The sequence below is a fragment of the Haplochromis burtoni genome, unplaced genomic scaffold (genome assembly GCF_018398535.1).
Source record: "Haplochromis burtoni strain Fernald_Lab_line unplaced genomic scaffold, NCSU_Asbu1 Contig_75, whole genome shotgun sequence".
In the NCBI taxonomy this organism is placed as follows: Eukaryota; Metazoa; Chordata; class Actinopteri; order Cichliformes; family Cichlidae; genus Haplochromis; species Haplochromis burtoni.
This window is the reverse complement of record NW_024582436.1, coordinates 757,834-780,742: the sequence shown is the minus strand read 5'-3', so window position 1 is coordinate 780,742 and position 22,909 is coordinate 757,834. Positions and strand designations below refer to the sequence as shown.

The 22,909-nt window shown below is 39.1% G+C and overlaps 2 protein-coding genes across 8 annotated transcripts in view; one reads left to right on the top strand and one right to left on the bottom strand.

Moving 5' to 3' along the window:
* The window catches only part of itgbl1 (integrin, beta-like 1), a 50,625-nt gene extending 39,611 nt beyond the window's left edge, over positions 1 to 11,014 (top strand). For 2 of the 6 annotated variants that reach the window (XM_005935810.3, XM_005935811.3), the window contains 3 exons: positions 2,214 to 2,360; positions 5,628 to 5,741; positions 9,208 to 11,014. In XM_005935810.3, coding sequence (XP_005935872.1) covers positions 2,214 to 2,360; positions 5,628 to 5,741; positions 9,208 to 9,296 — 350 coding nt within the window. In that variant the 3' untranslated portion in view covers positions 9,297 to 11,014. Of the gene's footprint in view, positions 1 to 2,190; positions 2,361 to 5,627; positions 5,742 to 8,594 lie in introns of those variants that run through there. The other 4 variants (XR_006054519.1, XM_042221817.1, XM_042221816.1 and 1 more) reach the window with 4 other exon arrangements.
* The window catches only part of fgf14 (fibroblast growth factor 14), a 113,520-nt gene continuing 100,173 nt past the window's right edge, over positions 9,563 to 22,909 (bottom strand). For both annotated transcript variants that reach the window (XM_005935808.3, XM_005935809.3), the window contains exons 4-5: positions 13,924 to 14,122; positions 9,563 to 13,227 (exon numbers count right to left, since the gene is read on the bottom strand). In XM_005935808.3, the coding sequence (XP_005935870.1) occupies positions 13,085 to 13,227; positions 13,924 to 14,122 (342 nt within the window). In that variant the 3' untranslated portion in view covers positions 9,563 to 13,084. The remainder of the gene's footprint in view (positions 13,228 to 13,923; positions 14,123 to 22,909) is intronic.

Below are 22,909 nucleotides of genomic sequence, written 5' to 3'. Positions count from 1 at the left end.
TTCTTTGTATTAATTAACCTCTGTGATCGCTTCAACAGTCTAATTCAAATGAACTATGTAAGTGCTAATGCCTGGCAAATACAGTGTGGTCACATGACATTTACAGAGGTGAGACCGAGGTTAGATGCTAGGCTGTTTAGGTCTAATTTTCACAGTTTGTGACTTTAAATTATAGTTGAGGGAAATTATAATAGGAGTCTTGTCAGTCTGCGATTACATCTAATATCTGGTATCTGCTTTGTTTGTATTTTCTACATACAAACACCCACCCTATTGGATCAGGATAAACCTTGTTCTCATTGTTCAGTTTAAAATAGACTCAAAAGAGATTCTTGCTGTGTGGTAACAGCTTTTAAACAGAAGGCAGCTTAGATCTTTTGCTCTCTCTTACTAGTTTCTTCTCTTCCTCCCTATACTCACACAGCTCCATTTCTTTTCTTCCCTTTGTGGCACTGAACTCTAAACCTCTGTCAGATTCTTTCTGCGAGTAGCACAGATCTGCTGGGTTTGATGCCAAGTTAACAAAATGCTGAAATGCGATGCATGCTCCATTAAAAGCATATCTAAGTACTAAGTGAAGGCAGCTGCACTTGTTTGAGTTTTGTGAACGGCAGGCGCAAACTAATTGAATGAGGGCTAGAGTTCTGCTCCTTTAAAGCAATTAACCACTCTCCCAAGCTGTCTGATTGAGCCAGTCGTGCATGGCTTTCTTTTTCACCCATTTGCTCAGAGAAACTTTGGCTTTAGAGTAAGTAGAAATGAACTTCTCAGTTTCTGGAAACAAATGAACAAATATTGTATCTGAACCAAACTCCCTGAAGAAAAATAATAAAACACTAAGGAATATTATTCTATTATAATGTATGGGTATTTATTAAAAATTGAATAGTAAATATTTCAAAACATTTTTTAAAAGGGGATACGGCTTATTTTGTGTATTTATCACATAATATTGAATTTTATAGTAAAAAGCTGTTCCTGCAAAAAAATAAATAATAAAAACAAAATAATACTGAAAAATAATGATAAAAAATACCAGAATTAAAATAAATAAATATTGACTGAAATGTGCTGGTTTTAAAAACAAAACAAAAATTTAATCTGTGCCTTGAAAATCGTTCAAATTCAGTGAAATTAACCATTTAACTAAGTTTGGTTGTGTTTGTTTACATATGCATAGGAGTCTTGACCGTTTAACTTTTGTGGTGTTGAATCTGAAAAAATCTGAAAACAACCTGTTTGATTGACTGATGCAAACAACTATTTAAACATCCAAGGACTCAGTTGCTTCCCTTAACCAGTTACATGTCCCTGGTGTTGTGTGTGTTTTGTCTTTCATTGCCATTTTTTTTAAATAAATGTATTTTATTTTGTTATTTTGCTATTGTGGTTTAACAACTCTTAAGAGCAGCTCCTTTCTTAATGGTTCCCTTTCTGTAGGATTTTAGTTAAAACAATAAAAAGAAAGAAATTTTGAAGCAAATAGCCGTGGATTGGATCACTCCTGTGTACCTCTACATTAAACAATTTGGAGCAAGGTAAGGGTGTTCTGGTAACCACCTGGCATCTGTTGCCAGATGTGAACACAAAGGACTCAGTCAATGATGCAACTGGGTCTGCACTGCGTTTATTTAAACATAAGCATGGTGTGAGTGATGCAAGACTTCTGTTGGAGGTGGGAGACATAATTGTTATAGTGGCTGTCAAAACCACTCTGATGCTAACAGCTATTTAGACATCCCGGGAGCAGTTGCCTCCTTCAGTCAATTATCGTGCATTTCCCTGATTTTATGTGTGGGTGAAAATATTTGTGTGTTTTCGTCTGCCATTGCCATTTCTTGTTTTTCATCTCTCTCTGAAGCACTGGAGATTCATTAAGGACAGGACAAGACCAGTGATGACAGTTCCTTTCATGTCCCCAGGGGAAATACAATAAGCTTGCTGCGTCTCTCTCTCATCTTCCTGTAGCTCTGCCTCCTTGTACTGCCTATTAGTGTCAAGGTTCGATGTCTGCACTGTCAACTTCCAGTATTTATGTTCTTTATTGCTGTTTTTTTTACTCTCCTGTGGCATTTCTCTCAACTTTTGCTGCTAGTGAAAGCTTTACTCTTCTTTTTTTTTTTAATTTTTCTTGTATTTGCAGTGTTTTCTCATGGCCATGCTCCATATTCTGTCTCCTTTTAAACGAAGGCCCTTCTGCCCTCCACCGCCAGGTCACGGTTACTGTTCATGTGGACGGTGCATCTGTGAGGAGGGCTGGTTTGGGAAGCTGTGCCAGTTCCCCAGGTCTTGTGATATGAGCGATGCCCAGAGCAAGGAGCTTTGTGAGACCTCTGATGGTGTTATATGCAGTGGAAAAGGTGAGCAGTATTTCATTTTGTTTGGTGGTGTTTGGGAAAAACATTTCTAAGAGTTAATATTTGAATTTCAACTGAGAAGAACATTTTTATGGCCCGTTTGATTAAAAAAAAAAAAGTTTGGTAAATACACACATGTAAAATAGTACATAAACATAAAATGTACATTTATTTATGTTTTAAAGATTGTAGGTCATAAGTATGAATATGATGTCAAATATCGGATTCAATATCAATGTAAACTAGCTGGAATAGCAATAATAGTATGCTAATATAATGAACATCCACTGAAAGCTGATCATATTCCACACATAAAAGAGCAATGCAACAAAAGTATAACCACATATTTTTTCTAAAAATCTTAGAAATTCAGAAACCTATTTCCCATTCCCATTGTTTTCAAATGCACATATCATTCAAACAGTTGAAATGCATAAATATGCAGTGTTGGGATGGTTACTTTTAAAATGTATTTCACTACAGATTACAGAATACATGCCCAAAAATGTATTTTGTAACATATTCCGTTACGTTACTCAATGAGAGTAACGTATTCTGAATACTTTGGATTACTTAATATATTATCATGCTTTTTACAACTACATGAATGTCCTATTGCTGTGTGATTTATTACTATTACTAAAGGTTATTTGCCATACCAACCAGATTTTTAAATATTAATATAAATGAGTAACAGTAGGGTGGACATTAGGTAAGGCTGCACTTTTTGAAGCGATCTCATATAGAAAACTATTCCGCGCAAATATAAAACAGGTCTGTGGCTCCAAACCGTAAAAGCATAAAACTGTAAAGAGACCTCTGTCTAATACATCGGGTTCCGTGTCGGGCTCATAGCCGAAAACTAGCTTTACTTTGTTGTCTGGGTCAACTTTGTATATATATATTTACATGCTTCCATCTCCCGTTTCTGGTCGGTGACATCTCTTACTTTTCGACTCTTTTTCTCCTTCCCTCACGCTCACAGACACATAATAACGGGTATGGCAGTCCGTTCTCCCTGCAGCACGGACTACACTGCCCATGAGGCTACATTCTTTAGGGCAATGCCTGTAACACTCTGCCTATTGCCTTCATATTAAATCATTTTTGTGAATAATTTTTTTAAATATTTCTTCATGTCATTATGCGGGCCGCAAGTAGAGGTGACATGGGCTGCAAGATTGAGACACAGACATGAGAGCCTCTTAATGCATTTTTTGTTTGGGTTTCCACCGGCGTGGACACCAAAAATATAGAGTTCATAGCCTTATGTATAGTATACCTATGAAACTATACAGTTGTATAGTAGTATAATATATCTGAATTGTGCAGGGCTGATTCCTGGTTATTACACAGAAATCATCACATTTCTTAAAGCTTGTTTTTATTAGCTTGTTAACGTGATATTAATTAGAAACTACCACACATTTTTCCAAGTAGTATGCTTCAGCAATAAACATAATATTAACACCACTGCCTTGAAAAAACCATTTTATATTATTAGCAGACTTGTATATCACTATGCTATTACTATTTGGTTTTGGCTTATATGCATGCATTTATATCCACATTGTAACACCCCCCCCCCCCAATCATATATTTGAATGCAATATTACTGAGCCACAACTACTGTTGATACAGTACAAAGTATTGCTTGTGTATTATTTACATTTTACTTATCCTAATAATTTTTTAACAATAATTTTCTTATTACCAAGCTATAATAGGAAGTTCAGCCAAAAACTGATACATTTGTATTCTGAGGATAAGTTGTGGTTTGATAGGAACAACTCAAGGCCTCAATTCACTATGGATGACCACATAGGATTTACATGAAAGGACAGTGAATACAGAGGCTCCTCACCTAAGCCAGGGTCAAGGTATTTTATAATGTTAAGTATGTTTCCTTTATCCCTTCTAGGAATAATAAAGAAGCTTATTAGCAGTCTGAAAAATTCATCTAGAAAGGCAGCTAAACTCAAGGAAAGCAAGGAATAGTTCAAGGAAATACTAAAAGGGAGAGATTGTCTCAATCTATTGGAGATAATCAGAGTATCAGACTTGATTGGCGATTCAGTGCAAGCAGTTATGTCCTGATCAGTGAAATTAGGCTAATTCCGATAATACTAGAAGATGATGTTACTTAGAAGATTTATATTTACACTGAAACATTTTTATCATGTAGTCTGTGGTTTAGATACTTAGACTTTTATTAGGCAAACTTTTATCGTGTTACCTACAGCATTGTAGTCAAATAATTCAATCTCAGGTAGCTGAGCGTATTTAATTAAATGAGTAATAGAAAATTAACAAAAATGTTCTTGTTCACATCATGTAATGTGATCAAAAGGAAGATTTTGATTTCACTGTTGTATTATTTTGCTTAATCTCTTGATATAGTTGTATTTAGAGTACTTAAATTATGGTCTGATATTTATAGACGAAATTTTGGAGGTATAGAAATTTTAATTGACAGTAAATAAACTGATCATTAGTTGCAGCAGGAGCAGCTGTCGACTTCTTTACACTGCGCATTGTCACTACATTGTATGTATCATTAGGTGGCAAATGACACCACGCAGCAGGATTTTTTTCTCTGTTGCATAGCAGTGAATCCACAGAAATAGACCTGCTGCTCTGAGTCCAGCCCTGCAAAGCCGAGGATGGTGTGAAAATGAAGACGAGCATGTTCATTCTCCATGCGCCGCTACACCGAGGCACAAGAGCTACCTTTCCTCGCCTCCTCCTGTTGTTTCACCGTTTCACTTTCTCTCCTTCTTCTTACTTCATCTGCTCCCATCTTTCATAGTGGTTTTCCTGCAACCCAGTGAATGTGGATACAAACTGGGGGGATTGAAACCATAGTTGCTGGACCTCTGGGTGTGAGCTTAGGAAAAATAAAGTGGACAACAGTAGATTTGTTTCTCTCTACCAGTCTTTAATACTTTATTATCCTGCTGCTGCCCTTAAGAGTGAGTGAGAGAGAGAATGATAGAGAGAAGAATAGACACTGATGGGCATGACAGGAAGTTTAAAGTGTGGGTGGATTGGTGTCCTGGTGGTGAAAGCATATTAGTGTCCATTTCCCCAGAATACATGTCATATTCACTCAGCCCAGTATTATCTTCTGTGAAAAATAAGTAATTTACAGCAAATAACGAATATACACTGCCAAAATCCCAGCTGAAATGAAAAAAAAATGATGTTAATATACAGTTGTCAATGTGTATGCTCGTGTGTGTGTGTGTGGTCTGCATGTGTGTATTACAGGTTCCTGTCATTGTGGTAAGTGTATCTGCAATCCCCAAGACTGGTGGGTGTCCGGAGAGTACTGTGAGTGTGACGACCGAGAGTGTGATAAGCACGACGGGATTATCTGCACAGGTAATGAAATGCAAAAAAGGAGAGACAATCAATCGAATACAGTCGATACAATCAGAATAAGTAAAAATGGTAAATACTAGAAGATAATGGATAATATAAAAGTCAAAGTCACAGCGGAGCATTTCCACCTTTGGACTGAAGTGCCCCAGAGACTGCCAGATGTTTTATTTCCATGAGGGTAGTCAAACTGAAGGTTTATGTTTTTATTACATTAGTATTTCTAACACTGAAAAGGGAGATTAGCACGCTACATTGTTGGGCTTACTGTATAATTTGCTCTTCTTCAAAACCAATTTATGTTTTAAATGTGTGTGGCTGAATTAATTTAAATGTGCAACTTGCCCCTATCTAATGGAGAGTAGTTTTATGATGTTTGAATAGAGTGGAAGGTGGGCAGGTGTGCTCAAGATGCAGAGATGCTGGGAGAAGCAGGGGCTAATTTACATTTTCAAAGGTTGGCCCTTACTAAAGATGAAAAAGGTGTCGAGTTAAATCAAAGCCATTTTAATGGGCTTGCTTCTAAACATTTGTTTTTGAAAAGGTGTTTTAGGGGTTTTCTAAAAGAAAATATTGGAGCAGAATTTTATTGAAGAGCGACACCTTAGCAGAAAGAGGGAGCCGCGTGTTAAAATCAAATTACTTTCATGAGTAACAATCCCAGTGAGCCAGAGATGGGGTGTGGGCTTGTTTGGCAGCTGTTTTTATAGAAACAGTAAAACTGATCATAAAACAACTATCATAGCAGTTAAAACTGTTAGCTTATATTAAATCTAAACACTTAATAGCTAGTTAAGCAGTGATTAGCTGTTAAATGCACTACATGTAACGGATGAATAGTTAAAACAGCTAATCATAACTGACAAAACCATGACTAACATAACTAAATTATGTCGGAAGTTTGTAAGATTTGCGTAACTGAAATCCATAATGAGCACTTTTAAACATTTTGTACACTGTTTATTGTTGTTGTTGTTGTTGTTGTATTACTCATTTTGTATTTATGTTAATGGCTGTGGTTGTGTGCCTGACAACCATAAACAACTGCATACCTATATGCCATATGGCTGTTTATCCACAGGAGCTTTATTCTCATCACTGACTGTGGAAAGTTTAGTACACATCTAATTATTTTTGCCCTGGGGGCCTGTCAGAATCTGAATAGCTTCACAAGTGCTTCTCATCATGACTTTAAGAGTCCAAATGTCAGCCTTAATGTCATTCAAATGAGCATCAGTGTTTCCAAATGCAGATCGGCATTGCTTAAACACAGGGAGCAAACTAAGAAAATGCATTAGAGCATCTGGCAAATGTGCCTGACTACCATTACTGACTGCAGTATAAATGTGAAAATAACCATATCCTTGGAAGTTATTTTATTGGAATAGTGTTTTACATGGAAAGGCAATTCCAGAGAGGGATTTAATATTTGGATAAAAGAGTTGCTGTGGGGTTTTTTTCAGATAGCAGTGATTGAGTCATTTCTTGCCATTTTGTAAAGATTAAAAATGTTTGACAAAAGTTAGCCAATAAATTACTTTGCATCCAGAGATTTCATGGATCCTTCAGTGCTGTGGATTCTCATTACACATACAACTGATGAGTGATGTGGAAAATTTAGCATATTAGGAATGCTTGCTGGCTAATTTCATGCACTGCATATGATAATTTCAGCAATCGTATTAGAAGAGAGACAAAAATGTCTGTCGGGTCGCCTGCTACACAGGTAAATATGTGAAGCAAAAAAAACAAAATAAATGACTACGTTTTCTCACCATGTACAATTTTTTCAATTTGTGTTTTGTCAGTGGGATGAAAATAAAATGAAGAAGAGGTTTGAGTTTACGGTATTCATGAGAGCTGTTTAATCATGTGAAATGTTTGTGAGTCGGGAAAAAATTGGTTTAAGTAAATTCCGAATAAACGAAGAACTGTGGATGTTTTTGTTGAGGAGAGCATGAACCAATAATAAATCTTAATCTGGCACTTATATGTATACATAGAGAGATGTTGTTCAATATTCTAAAACTCCTATAAAACATCCAGATCAATAGTAAATCATGGAAATTTCACCTGTGCAGCAATAAATCCTTCAGGAAACAGATACAAAGTACAAAATATAGATGTGTTTATTTTAGCTACATCTTGAAATTCAGGAAGAGGTGAGCAGATGTGATCATCCACGTCTGAAGTTCAGAAAGTTTTTTTTCTTTTTATACTGACTTTTTTTGTGCTTACTCTTCTTTCACATATTGGAACAGCGAGATCCTTGACTATCTTCAAATTAGATGAAAAGGAGCCTGAAAGTCTGGCTGCTTCTTGAGGCTTCCAGACACTTAAGTAGACGTCGCCTATGCAGAGACCTCGAGGTCAAAGCAGAGGTTTCACTGACCATGACTTTCAGACCTCGCCATCATAGTAAAACCTCACAGGACTGTAAGACCAACTCTAAAAAAATAACCATTTACAGATTGTACTAAGAAAATACTCTGTAAATACTGTACAGTAAATATTCGCCCAAAAAGTTATAAATCTATAAATGGAAGTGGTCAGCCAACAAATGCAGTATTTAATCCTTTTAACTATTTCCCCCCCTCAATTTTCAGCTCTTATAGGAAAATATTTAGCTTTTAATTTTTTTACGATTGGTTTTTAAATGTTTATTTCTTTGGGAACAAATGAGTTTAGGACTGAAGCCCATGGACAAGGCAGTAAAGCAAAAAAAAATACTGAGAAATTACAGTTCTAGTCTAGGAGCATGAAATAACTCTGGTCTTGTCTTTGTAATTGCTTCTTTCCTGGTTCTTTTCTCAACTACTTCCTTGTTGGCTTACACTCCTCCCTCCTCTCCCACAGAGATATTTGGTGGTAGATGTATCTTTTCAACCGTGTGACAGGAGACCAGCAGGAGCCCTCTTCCTAACCCCAGCACCTCTGACTGACAGCTCCGGAAGCTTATGGGGAGGTGTGGGGTATATACTGTAGCGATATAATTCCTACAGTAGCATGTTATGCCACTTTGGCCCTCTTTAGAGATAAAGAAGAAAAAACTATATGTCTTGACTATTTATCAGTCCTAAAACAACCAGTGTGAATGGGTTGGTGACTTAACTTCTCTGTTAGTCAGACTTCTGGTAATATTATGATCCTATTTCGTTTTCATTTTGTTTGTGTTCCTACTACAGGATCTGGTCAGATATATAGAGATGTTTGAGCTTTGTCCAAATGTTGTAAAAACAAAACATGAATAAATTAATATCGAAAAGTAATTAAACTCCATGTTTCTCCTGCTGTTAAGGCAGAAGCAGTGGAAAACCACAGACTGTCCCGAGCAATGTCATTGGTCTCCATCCCCTATCAGAGAGCTGCACCCAGGGAAGCAAGGAGTGTGAAAAGAGGAACCTTGTTAAAGGTCAGGCATGATGGCACAGCTCTTTTAATTCACAGCTTTTCTTCTCACATCTCACAGGGAATGGGTTGTGCAACTGTGGCAACTGCGAGTGCTGGGACGGCTGGAATGGGAACGCTTGTGAAATCTGGATGGGAGAAGAATACTGAGGCCAACAGAGAACAGGACACTGGGTTCAGAGAATTGAGACCTGGCTGCCCAGTGTGACCAGGAGCACCACGAGTCACGACCAAGCTGGTGAAACGCCAAGTTATCGAAACCACGGGGAGGAGAAAGGAAGACTAAACATGGACGTAGCTCTGCATTTCACAAACAGCATTCATTGTTTTATTGTACTGGTTACAAACTATCCTTTTAAAACTGGGTTTTGTAGATGAAAAGAAACAGCCATAGCTCTGTGCTTAAATCATATTACAATGTAAACATTTATGTTTTCAAAGCAGCTTTTTTTTTTTTGGATATTGTAGGAATGCTTACATATTTCAAATGGCTATATATAATAGGATGCAAGTACATGACAGTTTTAAATGCTGGAGAGAGGATAAAACGTATCATTAAGATGACTTTGTAGTAATATGTTTGATACTGTGGTCTGTTTTTACTGGTAAATGGTCTGCCCTTCCCACACTGGACTGAAAGTTTACTCGAAAGCTCGAGGCATAGGTTACGCTGAGGTTTTTTATTTCTTTTTCATAATAAAACATTAAATGTGCCGCATGACACAACATTTTGCATGGAAAACAATGCAAAGACCTTAATCATACATGGTTACAAATTTGTTATAACATGACATAACTCCAATGGGCATACTTGCAATGGTATATATAGAGAGAGATATATTAGAAAATAAATCATTTTATTAGTGCCTACTCTCCTCCGTCAAACAAACAGTCTGCCCTGAAACCTTTACTGTCTTAGTAGTGGTTAAATTCTAAGTGGAAGAAACAAAGAGAAGGGAATAAATAGTTCAGTTGTGGCATGCTGGATGTCCATGTCACTTCAAATGGTGGTATCAGGGGATGAGAGCTGCACTGACACAAGAGCTCAGTCACCACTTGAAAAAAGGACCGATAAGAAGTCACAAAGGAAATTTAATGTAAATTCTACTTTGGCCTTTTTCATGCTTAAACTAGCCAATCCCCTCTGTTTTCTTTGTCCCCGAAAAATGACAGGTGCAATAATATACTGCACACTATATTGCATTAAGTATGTTACTGACTTTACAGTATACCTTTATATAAATATTTTTTATTCAATATGTTGTATAATGTGTATACAACAAACACAAACTGTATAGTGTAGACAAACTCGTTGCATATATGTAAAATTAGCAGTACATACCAACAGTTCTTGATTGACATAGCCTACTACATGCAGTTCATCAATGCCATCCTCTCCCCATGCAACAGATGGGACAACATACAAAATAAGAGGTTCGAAAACAGAAGCTAGGATATTCTCGTAACACATTTGAACAAATGGGGTAACAAAGCAAAAACGCGATTGGGATCTGGAGACGAAATCGACACACAACCCGTATACGAGAGAGATGAGGACGAACAAAACAAATGGCGGCTACAGCAATCCAAACAGATGTACTTGTACACACTGGTCATTTACAAAAATAAAGCCAGCCTTGAAGGAGCCAGTTAACTGGGCTGCAGGGCTGGGGCAGTCACCAGCCCAGCATGTAGAGTTTTGTAAGAGCGGAGGATGACAGTGGTTTCCAGCTCCTGTGTGTGTGTATATGACACCATTTTTAGGATTAACAGCTTTGTACAGACAAATATTGATATCTATGTGATGTGCTTTGATGTGTTGTAATAAGAAATGGCCATGTATAATCCCAATAAACTCAGAAAAATGATATTTACCAAATCAAGTTCTTAATATAGTTGCACTTTTAGCAGCATACGGCAGCAACGATCTACTTAATGTTCTAAATCTTACTTAACTAAACTATTAGGAAAAGAAAAACCAGTAAAGCAAGACGAACATAAATACACTGATCACACAGAGCTTTGATAAACTGCTAACAGTCATGATGAAAATGCAAAACAAAGTGCGGTGAGTGTGCCGCAGCCGTGATACATGCCTGTTCAACTCCTACACTGAACTTCAGTGCTCATCCATTTGCACATAGTGAAGAACAATGCCCATACCTTACTCCTTGTAGAAAATACATGCATGTGATTATTCAAGGTATATGTACTTTTCCAAAGTGACATCAGTCAAGACCTTTGTGGATCTGAGCAGAGTTGATTATTCTGGACAGAACAAATGCTATCACAGTGAAAGCTTCCGTGAATTGAATCAGAAAGAGAATCGAGATTTGTTTTCTTTCTTTCTTTCTGTTTTTTTTTTTTTTTTAAGAATCAGTTCTTCTTGGGATGAAAAAAAGACTTTGGTCATTTCAGAATGGATACATCTGAGTGTGTTTTTTTCAGTGAATAATGCTACGTGTCGTCTACATGGATGTATAGGGTGGGTGAGGCACCTTTGGCCCAGTGGGGACTGGGAACTTGTTTTTGCATGCCGGGAATCAAGGTCCAAACAGGCACGTGATAGGCCAAGATGATCAGAACTGGACTCTGCATGCTGAGCTAGAAGACAAATTCTCTCATTATAATAATAATATCTAGTCTTTTAAAAAGTTATGATTTTTAATAGTCATTTTCCCTAAGTTTTATACAGTGAAAATGTTATAATATAAGCCATCTCTTGTATATCTGCTGCAAGAAGAGAGAACACAATATTAACCTTGTCCATGCTTTAGCTTGCTGAACCAAATAGGGATGCAGCCAGTGTAAATGTCACCTACTGGTTTTCAGCCATGTTGTTTTCTGGCTTTATGTAGACACTGCTGTAAGGTGGCTGCCAGTGCTGCAGTTATAGACCATCTGGGTCAAAGCCACAAGCCTTGCCTCATAGTCCAAAGAAGTCAGTGAGTGAGGGACAGAGGCCTACAAGGCCTAGAGATATTCCTAGAGCCCACGCTCTGAAATAAGATTAAAGAAAAATAGACTTCAGATTTTCTATTTACCAGAGAAGGCGGACAGAACCGCTGGTGGGACCTAGATAGTGATATGTATACACCATTCCTTACAGCGCTCTCCCACCCACACACACATCTGTTTATAAATGTGTATGTGTGTTTGTATGTGTGTAGGGAGCTCCTCGCATTGATTGCAGTGGCGGTAATTAGCACTTCATCAGCTATGATTGCAGGAGCTATCTGCCAGCCTCCACCGTGTTTTATTGGCTGTTTAAAAAAAAAAATCTCAGATTTTCAACACAAACTTTGTGTGTCTGTCTATTAGAGTGTGTGCATATTGTAGGCAAGAAGAAAATTTGGACTCTTTTCCACATGTCTTTGCTTTTTATGCCACATTTGTGTTCATGTGTTTCTTAGAAAATCACGCAACCCCCTTGCAAAATGTTTTCTAGGTTACTTGACAAAGAGAAAAGTGTGACTAAAGATAGAAATAAAGGGAGAGGGGGACGCACTTGTAAAAAATAGAGGACAACAGTCCAAATAGTTACTCTATCTATACAGTCTCTATCCCAGAACATAGCTGGTGAACTGTGGTATAGAAAATAGATCTGAAGGTACACAGACTCTGCTGCAACAGGGCATCATAGACAAGGGGGAGGTTTTTAGGGGGAATCATCATCAAGCAAAGTACCAGAAGCGTCATTGTGAAACGCACGTCCCTCCTGGGCTGAATGAAGTCGGCCACCTCAGGAATCCATCTGCCTGTGCTGAGGCAGCTGGAGAATTTGAGAGAATGAGGTGGAGAAAAAGGAGGAGCGAGAGAAGAAAGAAAGGGAGGTTCGCCTGGATCTGCAGAAGGGTCTGGAGTCTAGTTGGATAAAGCCCTGTCTCCGTCGCATTCCTCCCCTCCAACACATGCACATACACTAGGCACTGGCGTGGCTATGTGGTGGGTTTGTCGGGCTTGCTGACGGGTTTCCCTCCGTTCATCACTGCCGGCTCACTTGTGCTTTTACTGGGAGGTACTGCTGCCTTGGGCACTGTCTCTCCAACATCATGCAAAGATGGCTCTCTGTACATGGCAACTGTCAGGGGTGAAAAATTAAGGAGAGAAAACAGAGAGAGTTTACACATTGAAAATTACTAAAGCAGCATCTATCCCCTATTCTTGTTCTTCAGTCCTAACGTGTGGTAGAAACACAAAAAATCCTCAAATTCTCACACATTGAAGACAATAGGCAATTTACTGAAGGAAAATAAATTCGTGTTTTGATTAACAGAGCTTTGCACTGACTCACTTTTTTTTCATCTATCTGGGCTGATGGAGACACAAGACACAATCTAAACACAAAGACTTTTTGACAAAGCTGCAAAGGAGTCTCATTATCCCCCACTTTACAGCCACTACACTACAGCTGTAACGGTGCCTTGACAGGACACTTCAACTTGATTCTCTGCTTAAATAATTCGAAGCAATCAGGCTGGTGGCTGACAAGATTGATGGTGGCATCTGCTGGACTATCAACATTTCATGCTGCACTTACAGAACAGCCCTGCCTCCTATGCTCTATGCTTATAGGAGCAAAAGAATGAATCAGCACACAAATACAAAAGCATATCAAACATATACTATATTCTATACAGTTACATAGTTATACAGTTAGTATTATGGAATCTTGTCATGTAGTATGATGCAGCAGTTGTCAAGCACATTATGTCAGTTTTGGGTGTTTTTACATCCATACATGCATTATCGTCTTTTCTGTATGTCTGCTATATACCTTCTAATGGCTTGGGCAGGAAGTGAGCAGCTGGTTTTGTTTTTTTCACTCGGTTCCCTTTCATGGCTTGGCCTTCTTTATTGAGCCCTAAGAACCAAGCTCTTCCCGATTCCTGTTGTCTGTACAACATGGACGAGTAGATCACATAGTAGTTCTCGAACACTGACTCTTTGAACTTGCATTCTGCTGTAAAGAGTTCCTGCGGAGAGACAAAAGTGGAGGAGACAGATTTTAAACAATGCTTAGAAAAAAAAATGAAAATGATACTTCACGAGGCTATAACCTGCACGGGGAGACATTAAAGCAGGCTTAAATCAATGATTCATGGTTCACATTGTGTAAGAATAAAAAAGATGTCATAATTTATATTTAATGTTGAATGCGGGTCACCGGGACAAGTGTCATCTTTATTTCAAACTCGCATTGTGCAGAATAATGTGAAACCACCCAACTAGTTAACATGAACTTCACACTTCTGCCTGTCTTGAAAAGGATGAGCACTGCAGAGCCTCAGTCGGTGTAAGCATGCCTGATTCAGGCTGAGCCTGACGATGCAACTCTCATTCTCTCCTTGGCCTTAACCTTGACATCTGATGTTAGAGCACTCGTTCAGTCAATTAGCTCATGTTCCTGGCAGAAAGTATAGATTGTTAGACTGTGACCCGAGGACCACCACGCCTCACCCCAGATGCCAAGCCAAACTTGCTTCGCTAGTTTCTCAATGTTTTTAATTGGCAAAATCCAAAGGGGCTCATTTTCCCCCACATATTATATCTGCTTTAAGCAATTTGTCTATGACTGTATTCTGGACTTTGTTCAGATAATGATAGAGCTAATCAAGTGATTCTTTCATCCTTTACACCTCAATCTGGCTATGACAAATGAAGACAGAGGCACCACATCTCTTTCTGCTGTTACCTATTCATCTCCAGCCAGAAGGGTAATAAAAACATTTTTTACACTGTCTGCCCCAGCAAGCTAAAAATAAAGGCATTCATTGGGGTATATTAATCAAAGCGTACAAAGGAGACATCCACCACATCTGTTGTGAGCTGTTCACACTGAATTGGTTCATAAAACCACAGGAAGTGTCATACTGCTGTGGTTCTCAATGTCTGGGGTCAGTGACAATATTCCTTAGAGATCACTATAAGGAGTACCTTCTCAGCTAGAAATACGTAAAGTCTTCAATATAATGGTTGTGTTATATGCAATATCATCACCTAACCACTGCGAACTAATTTCTATGCTAATCAATGTAAAACTAAACACACAAACATCTTTATGAAAGCGAGTCTTTGATGACTGTTTATCTATTTTTCTGCACCCCTTTGATTCTATGCTAATCTTCAGTAGATAAAACAGTGATTATGTTCACAGTTGTTCAATGTGTCAGCATGCTAATAATAATTATCCTGTTGCAGGCATTTCTTCATAAACCAGTGTAAAATATTGATCTGACAATGGTGCTTCATGAAAGGTTAGGGGATCTTTGGGGACTGTTCTCCGACACACACACACACACACACACACACACACGCACACACACACACACACGCACACACACGCACACACACGCACAAAAGAGGAAAGAAAAGAAAGGTCATTTCTGCACATTCTGTGCAGTAATATGCAAAAGTCTTGATTCACGCTTCATCAGGGAAATAGCTGCAGCAATTTATTAAAACATCTGCAGCCATACACGGAAATACAATATATTAGGCGAAAGCAGAGTTTGTACAATTCTAAAATGCTGGAAAGTCAATACTTGTTGTGGCCACCTTTATTTTTCTGCACAGCCTGAACTCTCTTGAACTCTCTTAGTCAAGCTCTGGAGTAGTTTTCAGGAATAGTTCTCCAGGCTTCTTAAAAGACATTCAAAACTCTTCTTTGCATATTTTTTGTCTTTTGTTCTGTTCTCTGTCAAGGTGATCCCGCACGTTGTGGTCTGGGCTCTGGGGAGGCCAATCCATGACTGACAGTGTTCTGTTGTGTGTTTTTCCTATCCAGACACGCTTTTACTGCACTGGGATCATTGTCGTACTGAAAAATTAAGCCATTGCCAATCAGGCATTTCCCCGATGGTATTGGGTATGATCACAATATGACTAAAACCAGGATAGAGCCTTCACTGTGTTTTGCATGCATTGTTGTACCGCTCTCCTGACCCACTCTATACATACTGTACTGACAATGACTTGAATCAGAAATTTAGGTTTGGATATATCACTCCATAACACTTGTTGCCACTGATTTTCAGTTTAGTTCCTGTGTGTAAAAGTGAATACTCCCTGACTACTTGCAAGTGGTTGCTGGATGCTGCTTGCAGTCATTGTGAAATTGATTGCTGAAGCCTCAGTCACACAGGGCTACAGTGGTCGCTGGGGGAAAAATGTGTATTGCCCAACTAGTTGGTGCGTAGTCTGCTGAGGCTGACTGTCACTAGGTACAGTGCTGTACACGAATTCTCCTTGAGATTGATTTGGCTGCTAGATTGTCACTCTAACCCAGGGGTTGGCAACTCCAGGCCTCGAGGGCCGGTGTCCCGCAGGTTTTAGATATCACCCTGGGTCAACACACCTGAATCACATGATTAGTTCGTTACCAAGCCTCTGGAGAACTTCAGGACATGTTGAGGAGGTAATTTAACCATTTGAATCAGCTGTGTTGGATGAAGGACACATCTAAAACCTGCAGGACATCGGCCCTCAAGGCCTGGAGTTACCCACCCCTGCTCTAACCCATAGTTTGAATGAAAGAAACCGACTTATCTGCAAAGGTTTGTCTACTGCTCGCCAAGTGGCCACAGAACTGTGAGGAGTGTGATGCAAACAGGAAACAGACACCATTCATCTTCTAAGTACTGTATATGATGAGCACTTTGAAAAATATGGTTTCAAGAATAAGGCACAACTTGGTGCCGCACCCTCTTTGCGACTACTTTCACCGAGTGACATCGAGCAGTTAACCAACCGGCTGAGTAATGGATATGCTTCCCTTATGACCAAAGGTTTTCAGGGAATTGTTAACTGGTTTCCAACCCTGTGTGACTGAAGCCTTACAATTAGATGTTGAAGTATTTCACACAGTATGACCAAATGTATCTAGTGGTGCAAGATAAAATGCAGGTGAAACCCAAGTCACTTGAGTTCATTCTCTGAGATGTATCACACTTTCTACCGAATTTTCACGGAAATCCTGCGCAATATTCTTCCGAACAGTTTTCACTATTAACAGACACGGCAGTCAGCCGGAAGAATATTGAGCAGGATTTATCTCATGGGGTTTCTTCACAGCAACATTTCATGGTAATACATCAAAACGTTGCTGAGATATTTCAGCCTGAATAAAGCAGTGGCCTAATAAATCTTGCCATCTCTGGAGAGAAAAAAAAGTTCTCCTCTCTTGAATATCAGATTTTTCATAGTTGGGGATGATGGGGCTCTCTCTGTAGCAGCAGAGGTCATTATTTATGGGCTAAATGCTTAGTTTGGAACACAGGACACACAATGCCATGATTATCATGTAATTAGCGCTTTGCTGAATTACCCCTGTCAGAGCTTATCCTCCAGACACTATTCAGCTGAAAGGAGAGCTGAGCAGGAAGGAGCAGAAAGACACTCGGGATTACAATAATGATCCTAAGAAGCACCCGGCTGCATTTTGAGTGTCCTTTCTATCCTTGCTCGAGGACTCGTGGGCATTTCTGAGTGGAAGGCACAAACGCATGATGCATAACACCAGCGTCAGCTGACATGTCAGATAAACAAAACTCCTGTGAACGTCCACAGTTGGTTGCAGATATAAAGTATTGAAATCGTTATTGCAGGTCTTCAGAGGTACTGAGAGGTCAGGGTGGTATGGTTAGATATTTGTCAGAAAAATTCAGCTCCCTGACTTTGGTCTGTCTCGACAGTGATTACATTACACAAGAGACTTAACTTCAGTCTATTCTAGTGGTGAATGTAGGGATTAGGATCAGAACTATTAATGCTGCTTTTATAGCAGACCGCAGAGGCTGAGCAGGACAATCCACTGATAGGCAGACAAACCGCAGGCTGAAGCAATAAAAACGGAGCCTTACATGACAAAACCCTGAGCACGAGCCCGAGCGCGTTCAAATCAAACAAGCATTCTCTCCGGATGATGATGCGCAAGCTCAACCCCATCATTATTTGTCGTGTGTCAGCAGCAAGCAGTAGTTTGTCATATGGCTGCTTATTATGTCCAAGTTGTCAGTAAGGGGGGATGAGTCCACACTGCCAGGGAGGTGAAAGAATGTGGTTTTATTGGCTGTACACAAGAGTTTGCAGCAAATTGTGGAAAAATGCTGTCTTAAGGGGTGGCTGTCATTTTTCTTCTGGATAAAACACCAAAAAAAGAACAAATTCATTCGTTAAACAAACTAACCACTGTTCTTTAAGAGTGGTTTAAATGATTTTTCATGCTATAGAAAATTGTATGAAGCAAGCCGATTAGAAGCAAAACGTTTTTACCTTCATGGTTCCTTGACTTGATTCAACAAGGTAATTAATTCTGCTTTTTCCTCGTCAGGTGAGCTGCACCCCAGGTAATTAGGCACATCATTTTGATGCCGGTCCAGCACTGATTACTTATATAACACCTACAAAACAGCCTGGAGTCAAAGCAATCTATAAGCTGGAGCCAAGTCCGTAATTGTGGTTAATCAAATGCCTTCACATAGATGCACGTCTCTGTTTATGCAGGCTGAGCAAGTGGAGGTGGTTTGTTTGTGGAATGAGACGTCTGGTCAACATAATCAGTTTGATTGGAGTTTGGAGCAGAGGAGGCAGCTATAGCAGACAAAATGTTGATTGCATTTGAAGTGTGTATTTCAGTCATATCATTTGTCATATTCGTTGTCTTAACCCAAAACATCCCTCTTTTTTTCATTTGTTCTAATTTCATCACTTCAAGAAAATGTATGTGAGTACCCAAGCAGAGATTAGGCACAGCTAGAAACTACCGTACACCCATATTATGCCTTTTTTCTACAAGTAGCTCCTCGACTCTACTCAAATCGACTCAGAACTGAGTGGTTGGTTCGGTCATTTTTCATTACAACTGAGTACCACATCAATGTGTGTGGCATCGCTGTAGGAGCATGGCCAAAAGTCCTGTGATGTCATTTGTATGCGACACAAACACAGCACAACAACTGAAGATATCAAGGCGATGGTATACCTGCTGCTCAGTCTATCGCTTTTAGTCTGACTCAGTTTTTGTGCAGCTGTTTCCCTCGTTGCCAGGTTTCAAAAATGGCGGTTTGACTTATGTGAAGAAGTCGCTCTCATTAATCAGCAATGATGCCAATTAGTGGTGTGCAGTCTGCTGATGTCATATTTTTGGATCGACTCAGCTCGCCCCAGCTGAGCAGGTACTAAAAAGTATCTGGTACCAGGAACTACCACCTAATGGAAAACCCTAAAAACCAAGTTGAGTTGTGCCGAGTTGATATTAGTGTACTAGTCATATTGTGCGTATTAACTTTATCGTGTCAAAATAGAAATTAAACCTCTCCGAATAGTTGACCCAAAACTGATCAACGATTTAGCCTGCTCACACTTTACAACAGGGCAAATGGAGATTAAAAAACAAAACTGAAGGGAGTCACCCAGATATTCTGCAGACATTTAGCCTCTTTTAGCTGTTTGGCTTCACTCTCACCTCATTCAAATAACTGCTGTTGTTCCACGACACTTGGCTAAACAGTTACAGCATCAGTTTCTGAACAACTCAATCAGGTATTGGTGTCTTTTTTGTTTTGCTGCCTGAAAGGGACAAAATCTTACTTTGCTGCATTAATTAGATGAAAAGTAAACCGCTAGAGCTGAATTTAATGAGATCTTTGCTTGTCTCACAGACAATTTTCTTTGAATGGCATGTCGCAAATAATATTTTTTATGTACATGGAAGAGTCTTAAGAGTGCTTTAGCTAAGCCACCATTCCAGTGGGACTTTATTAAGGTAAAACAAACACCTGGCTTTTCTAAAACCCAATTGTGCTTTTCGTGAAGAAATGTTGCTGCGGGATTGATTTTGTTGTTTTGTGTTCACCACAGGCAAAATAGTACATTTAGAAGGACAAGCCAGATTCACTGAAAGATTCATGGGTTACGTTCATGTAAAAACAAAAACAAAAAATCTTTTTTTTCCTCGTTTAAAATCTTTGGCATTAAATTCCCCTTATATCAAAAAGGACCCCAAGCAATTCTGCTGTTGACATATGAATTTGAAGCTGTATGAAAAACCAGAAAATGCTCTCTTTACATTCAGAGGTGTGCACTAAATATTTTCTACCCAACATCAAACTGATATCTTGGGAAAACATGGGTGACATTGAAGGAGAACAGGGAGAAGGAGACTCAGACACACTACACACTTTCACACCAGTGGAAAATCGAATCATTTTTGAGGCACCAAACGGTTGATTTTCTTCCCACTCGATCTCCCCCGCCTGGCGCTCCCACATCAGTGGCTCCCTGGCTCGTGATTGGCCATGCTCTGAATGGGAAGGCCATAATTGACCTTGGCCACAGACAGCGTGAGGGCCAAAACAGCTCAGCCCTACATAATCAGCCCCGGTCACCAAAGCAAAAAAGACAGGCACAGAAATAAAGAACAGCCAGAGCAAAACAGAAAAACTGACCAACTCATGGGGAGAAAGGTTGAGGGGGGAAGAAGTGGCTCAAGGGAGCGTTAATCTTTCTACAGAATACATTTTTAAAAAGGCACATGGATACAGAGAGAGCATGAATTAAAAAATTCCCCGAGTAAGAGTAATTACAGTTTAAAAACAAGAGAGTCACTCTAAAACAAAGACTCTTTGGAAAAATCTCCATAAAGGTCACGATTGCAAAGCCTCCTAAAAGTAGGTGAGTCGAGGTTCATGTAGGAGGGGGCACATTATTATGCAGAGCGACTGCTCACTACCCCACTGTGGAAATGAAGAAATTGTTTATTAATGCTGCCAGCATAAAACCTGTTAATCCATGGAAAAAGGTCAACCTCTAGAAAGCTGAGCTGCATTTACAATGCCAAGCTGCTCTCATATGTATAAGAGTCACGTCGACAGTGTGTGCAGACAACGGGGGGCTTCGGCAGACCTGTCTGATTATCACCCTCAGAGAAAGAGAAGGAGACGGGACCCATTGAGGAGAGCTGGTAGTAAACAGCTGGATGAATTGTGTACGGACACGGTGTACAGTTTCCGTTTTCTTTCTTTCTTTTCCCTAAACGATCTGAACGCACATCACACACAAGCATATGTGCTTATAAGAGCTGAATTATGTTACGACAATAACATATACATCTTGGAAAACTTACAAATGAAAGCTTAAACTTAACGGCAGGGAGTTTATTTAAAGAAGCATTTCAAAAAAGAAAACAGATGACAAAAGTCAAAGTAAGATAAAGATGACTTCCTGTCTAAACCTCAAAGGCATAATGTCAGAGAAATATCTCTTGACTTTGTTCCTTGTCTTCACAGATCTTTGGATCTGCACAAAGTGAAGCTGTCATGCTTTCCAGCACTGACTCAAATGTGCAATAACACCGTGTTTTATGAGCGGCTTGGAGAATGCAGTTAAATGATGATTGTTAATCATTGAGTTCGTGTCTGGAAAAATAAAGGAAAAGAAAAATAACACATAATGAAAAATAATGATGAAGAATAAAACACAATAAGACATAATGCTTAAAATTGAGTCACTTTATTGTTTATTTTTCATATTTTAATGTCTTTGGATATGCTGAAATCAAATTTCATTCTGTATTCTATAGAGGAAGATGAAGATATTTCCTTATTCACTGAAGTAGATAGATACTTCAGCATATCATATCAGTTCATTTATGTGCACTAACTTAATATGCTTCTGCAAGCTTAACACAAATGACCAAAAATGCATGTGCTGCACTAACCTACATACTGTTTACTGGAAGGGTGGTAGAAAACAGTGGCACCCTTAAAGTGTTTGGCCACCAGAAGCACTTAAGCTTTCAATAAAGTTTCCCTGAAGGCACAGAGCCTTTAACACCAAACCAGTACAGCTCTCTTGGCTCATTACACACCCACACATGTGCACACAAGCACAGAGACACAAACATGCACAAAAAAACCTTGCTGTAGGGAAATGATGCTTTTCTCAGTGAGAGATGAATCTGTAGCATGCGATATCCAATAAATATTTAGGATCTGGGTTTAAAAAGAATAAAAAGTGCCTTTCTTGGCTTGGAGTGCTGCTGGTTCAGTAAGAAACTTTCAAAAAAATCTCAAATGCCCTCAAAAGACAGTTTTGGAGGGCTTAATGCTGCCATGAATGATTATAGATTGTATAACAGACTTCATGCACAACAGAATTACACAAAAATAGCAAGATTTATGCCACTACTGTCCTCCAGTTTGTGATATTGAAAATCTCGTAATGAGATATTTATTTAATATCAGTTTCATTTTGAATATTTTCAACACTGCAACAAACACCACCCCTAAACTTATTTCACTGGGGTCAGTTTGAATGTGTGGGAAGTGGAAACCATTGAAAGGTTTCAGAATAAATCACTGCAGATTGTAGCGAAGAAGTATATGAGAAAAAATATTCTGTTCATATTCAATTAAAAAAACCGCATTGCAAGAGAGCCTGCTGGTGAGCAAATACACAAAGTGCAACCACCCACGCCTAGATCAGTGGGGATTAAATGTGTGCGTATGTGTGTGTCTTTGTCCACTCTGCTGCTGTTGATCCTTAAATTGGGGCCAGATTGGTGTCAAGGCAGCCGGATTTTTGCTAGATTGGCTTGTCATCTTTTGTCGGGCAAGTCAGCAATCTATTCTGTGCAACAAGCTGACAAGCATATCTCAGACATGTTGACATGTATTTCTAGAAGAGTGCATGGACATTTGCACAAGTCCAAGCACAAACAAAAAGAAACAAGGATACTCAAGGCTTACAATGCAAGCCCCCCC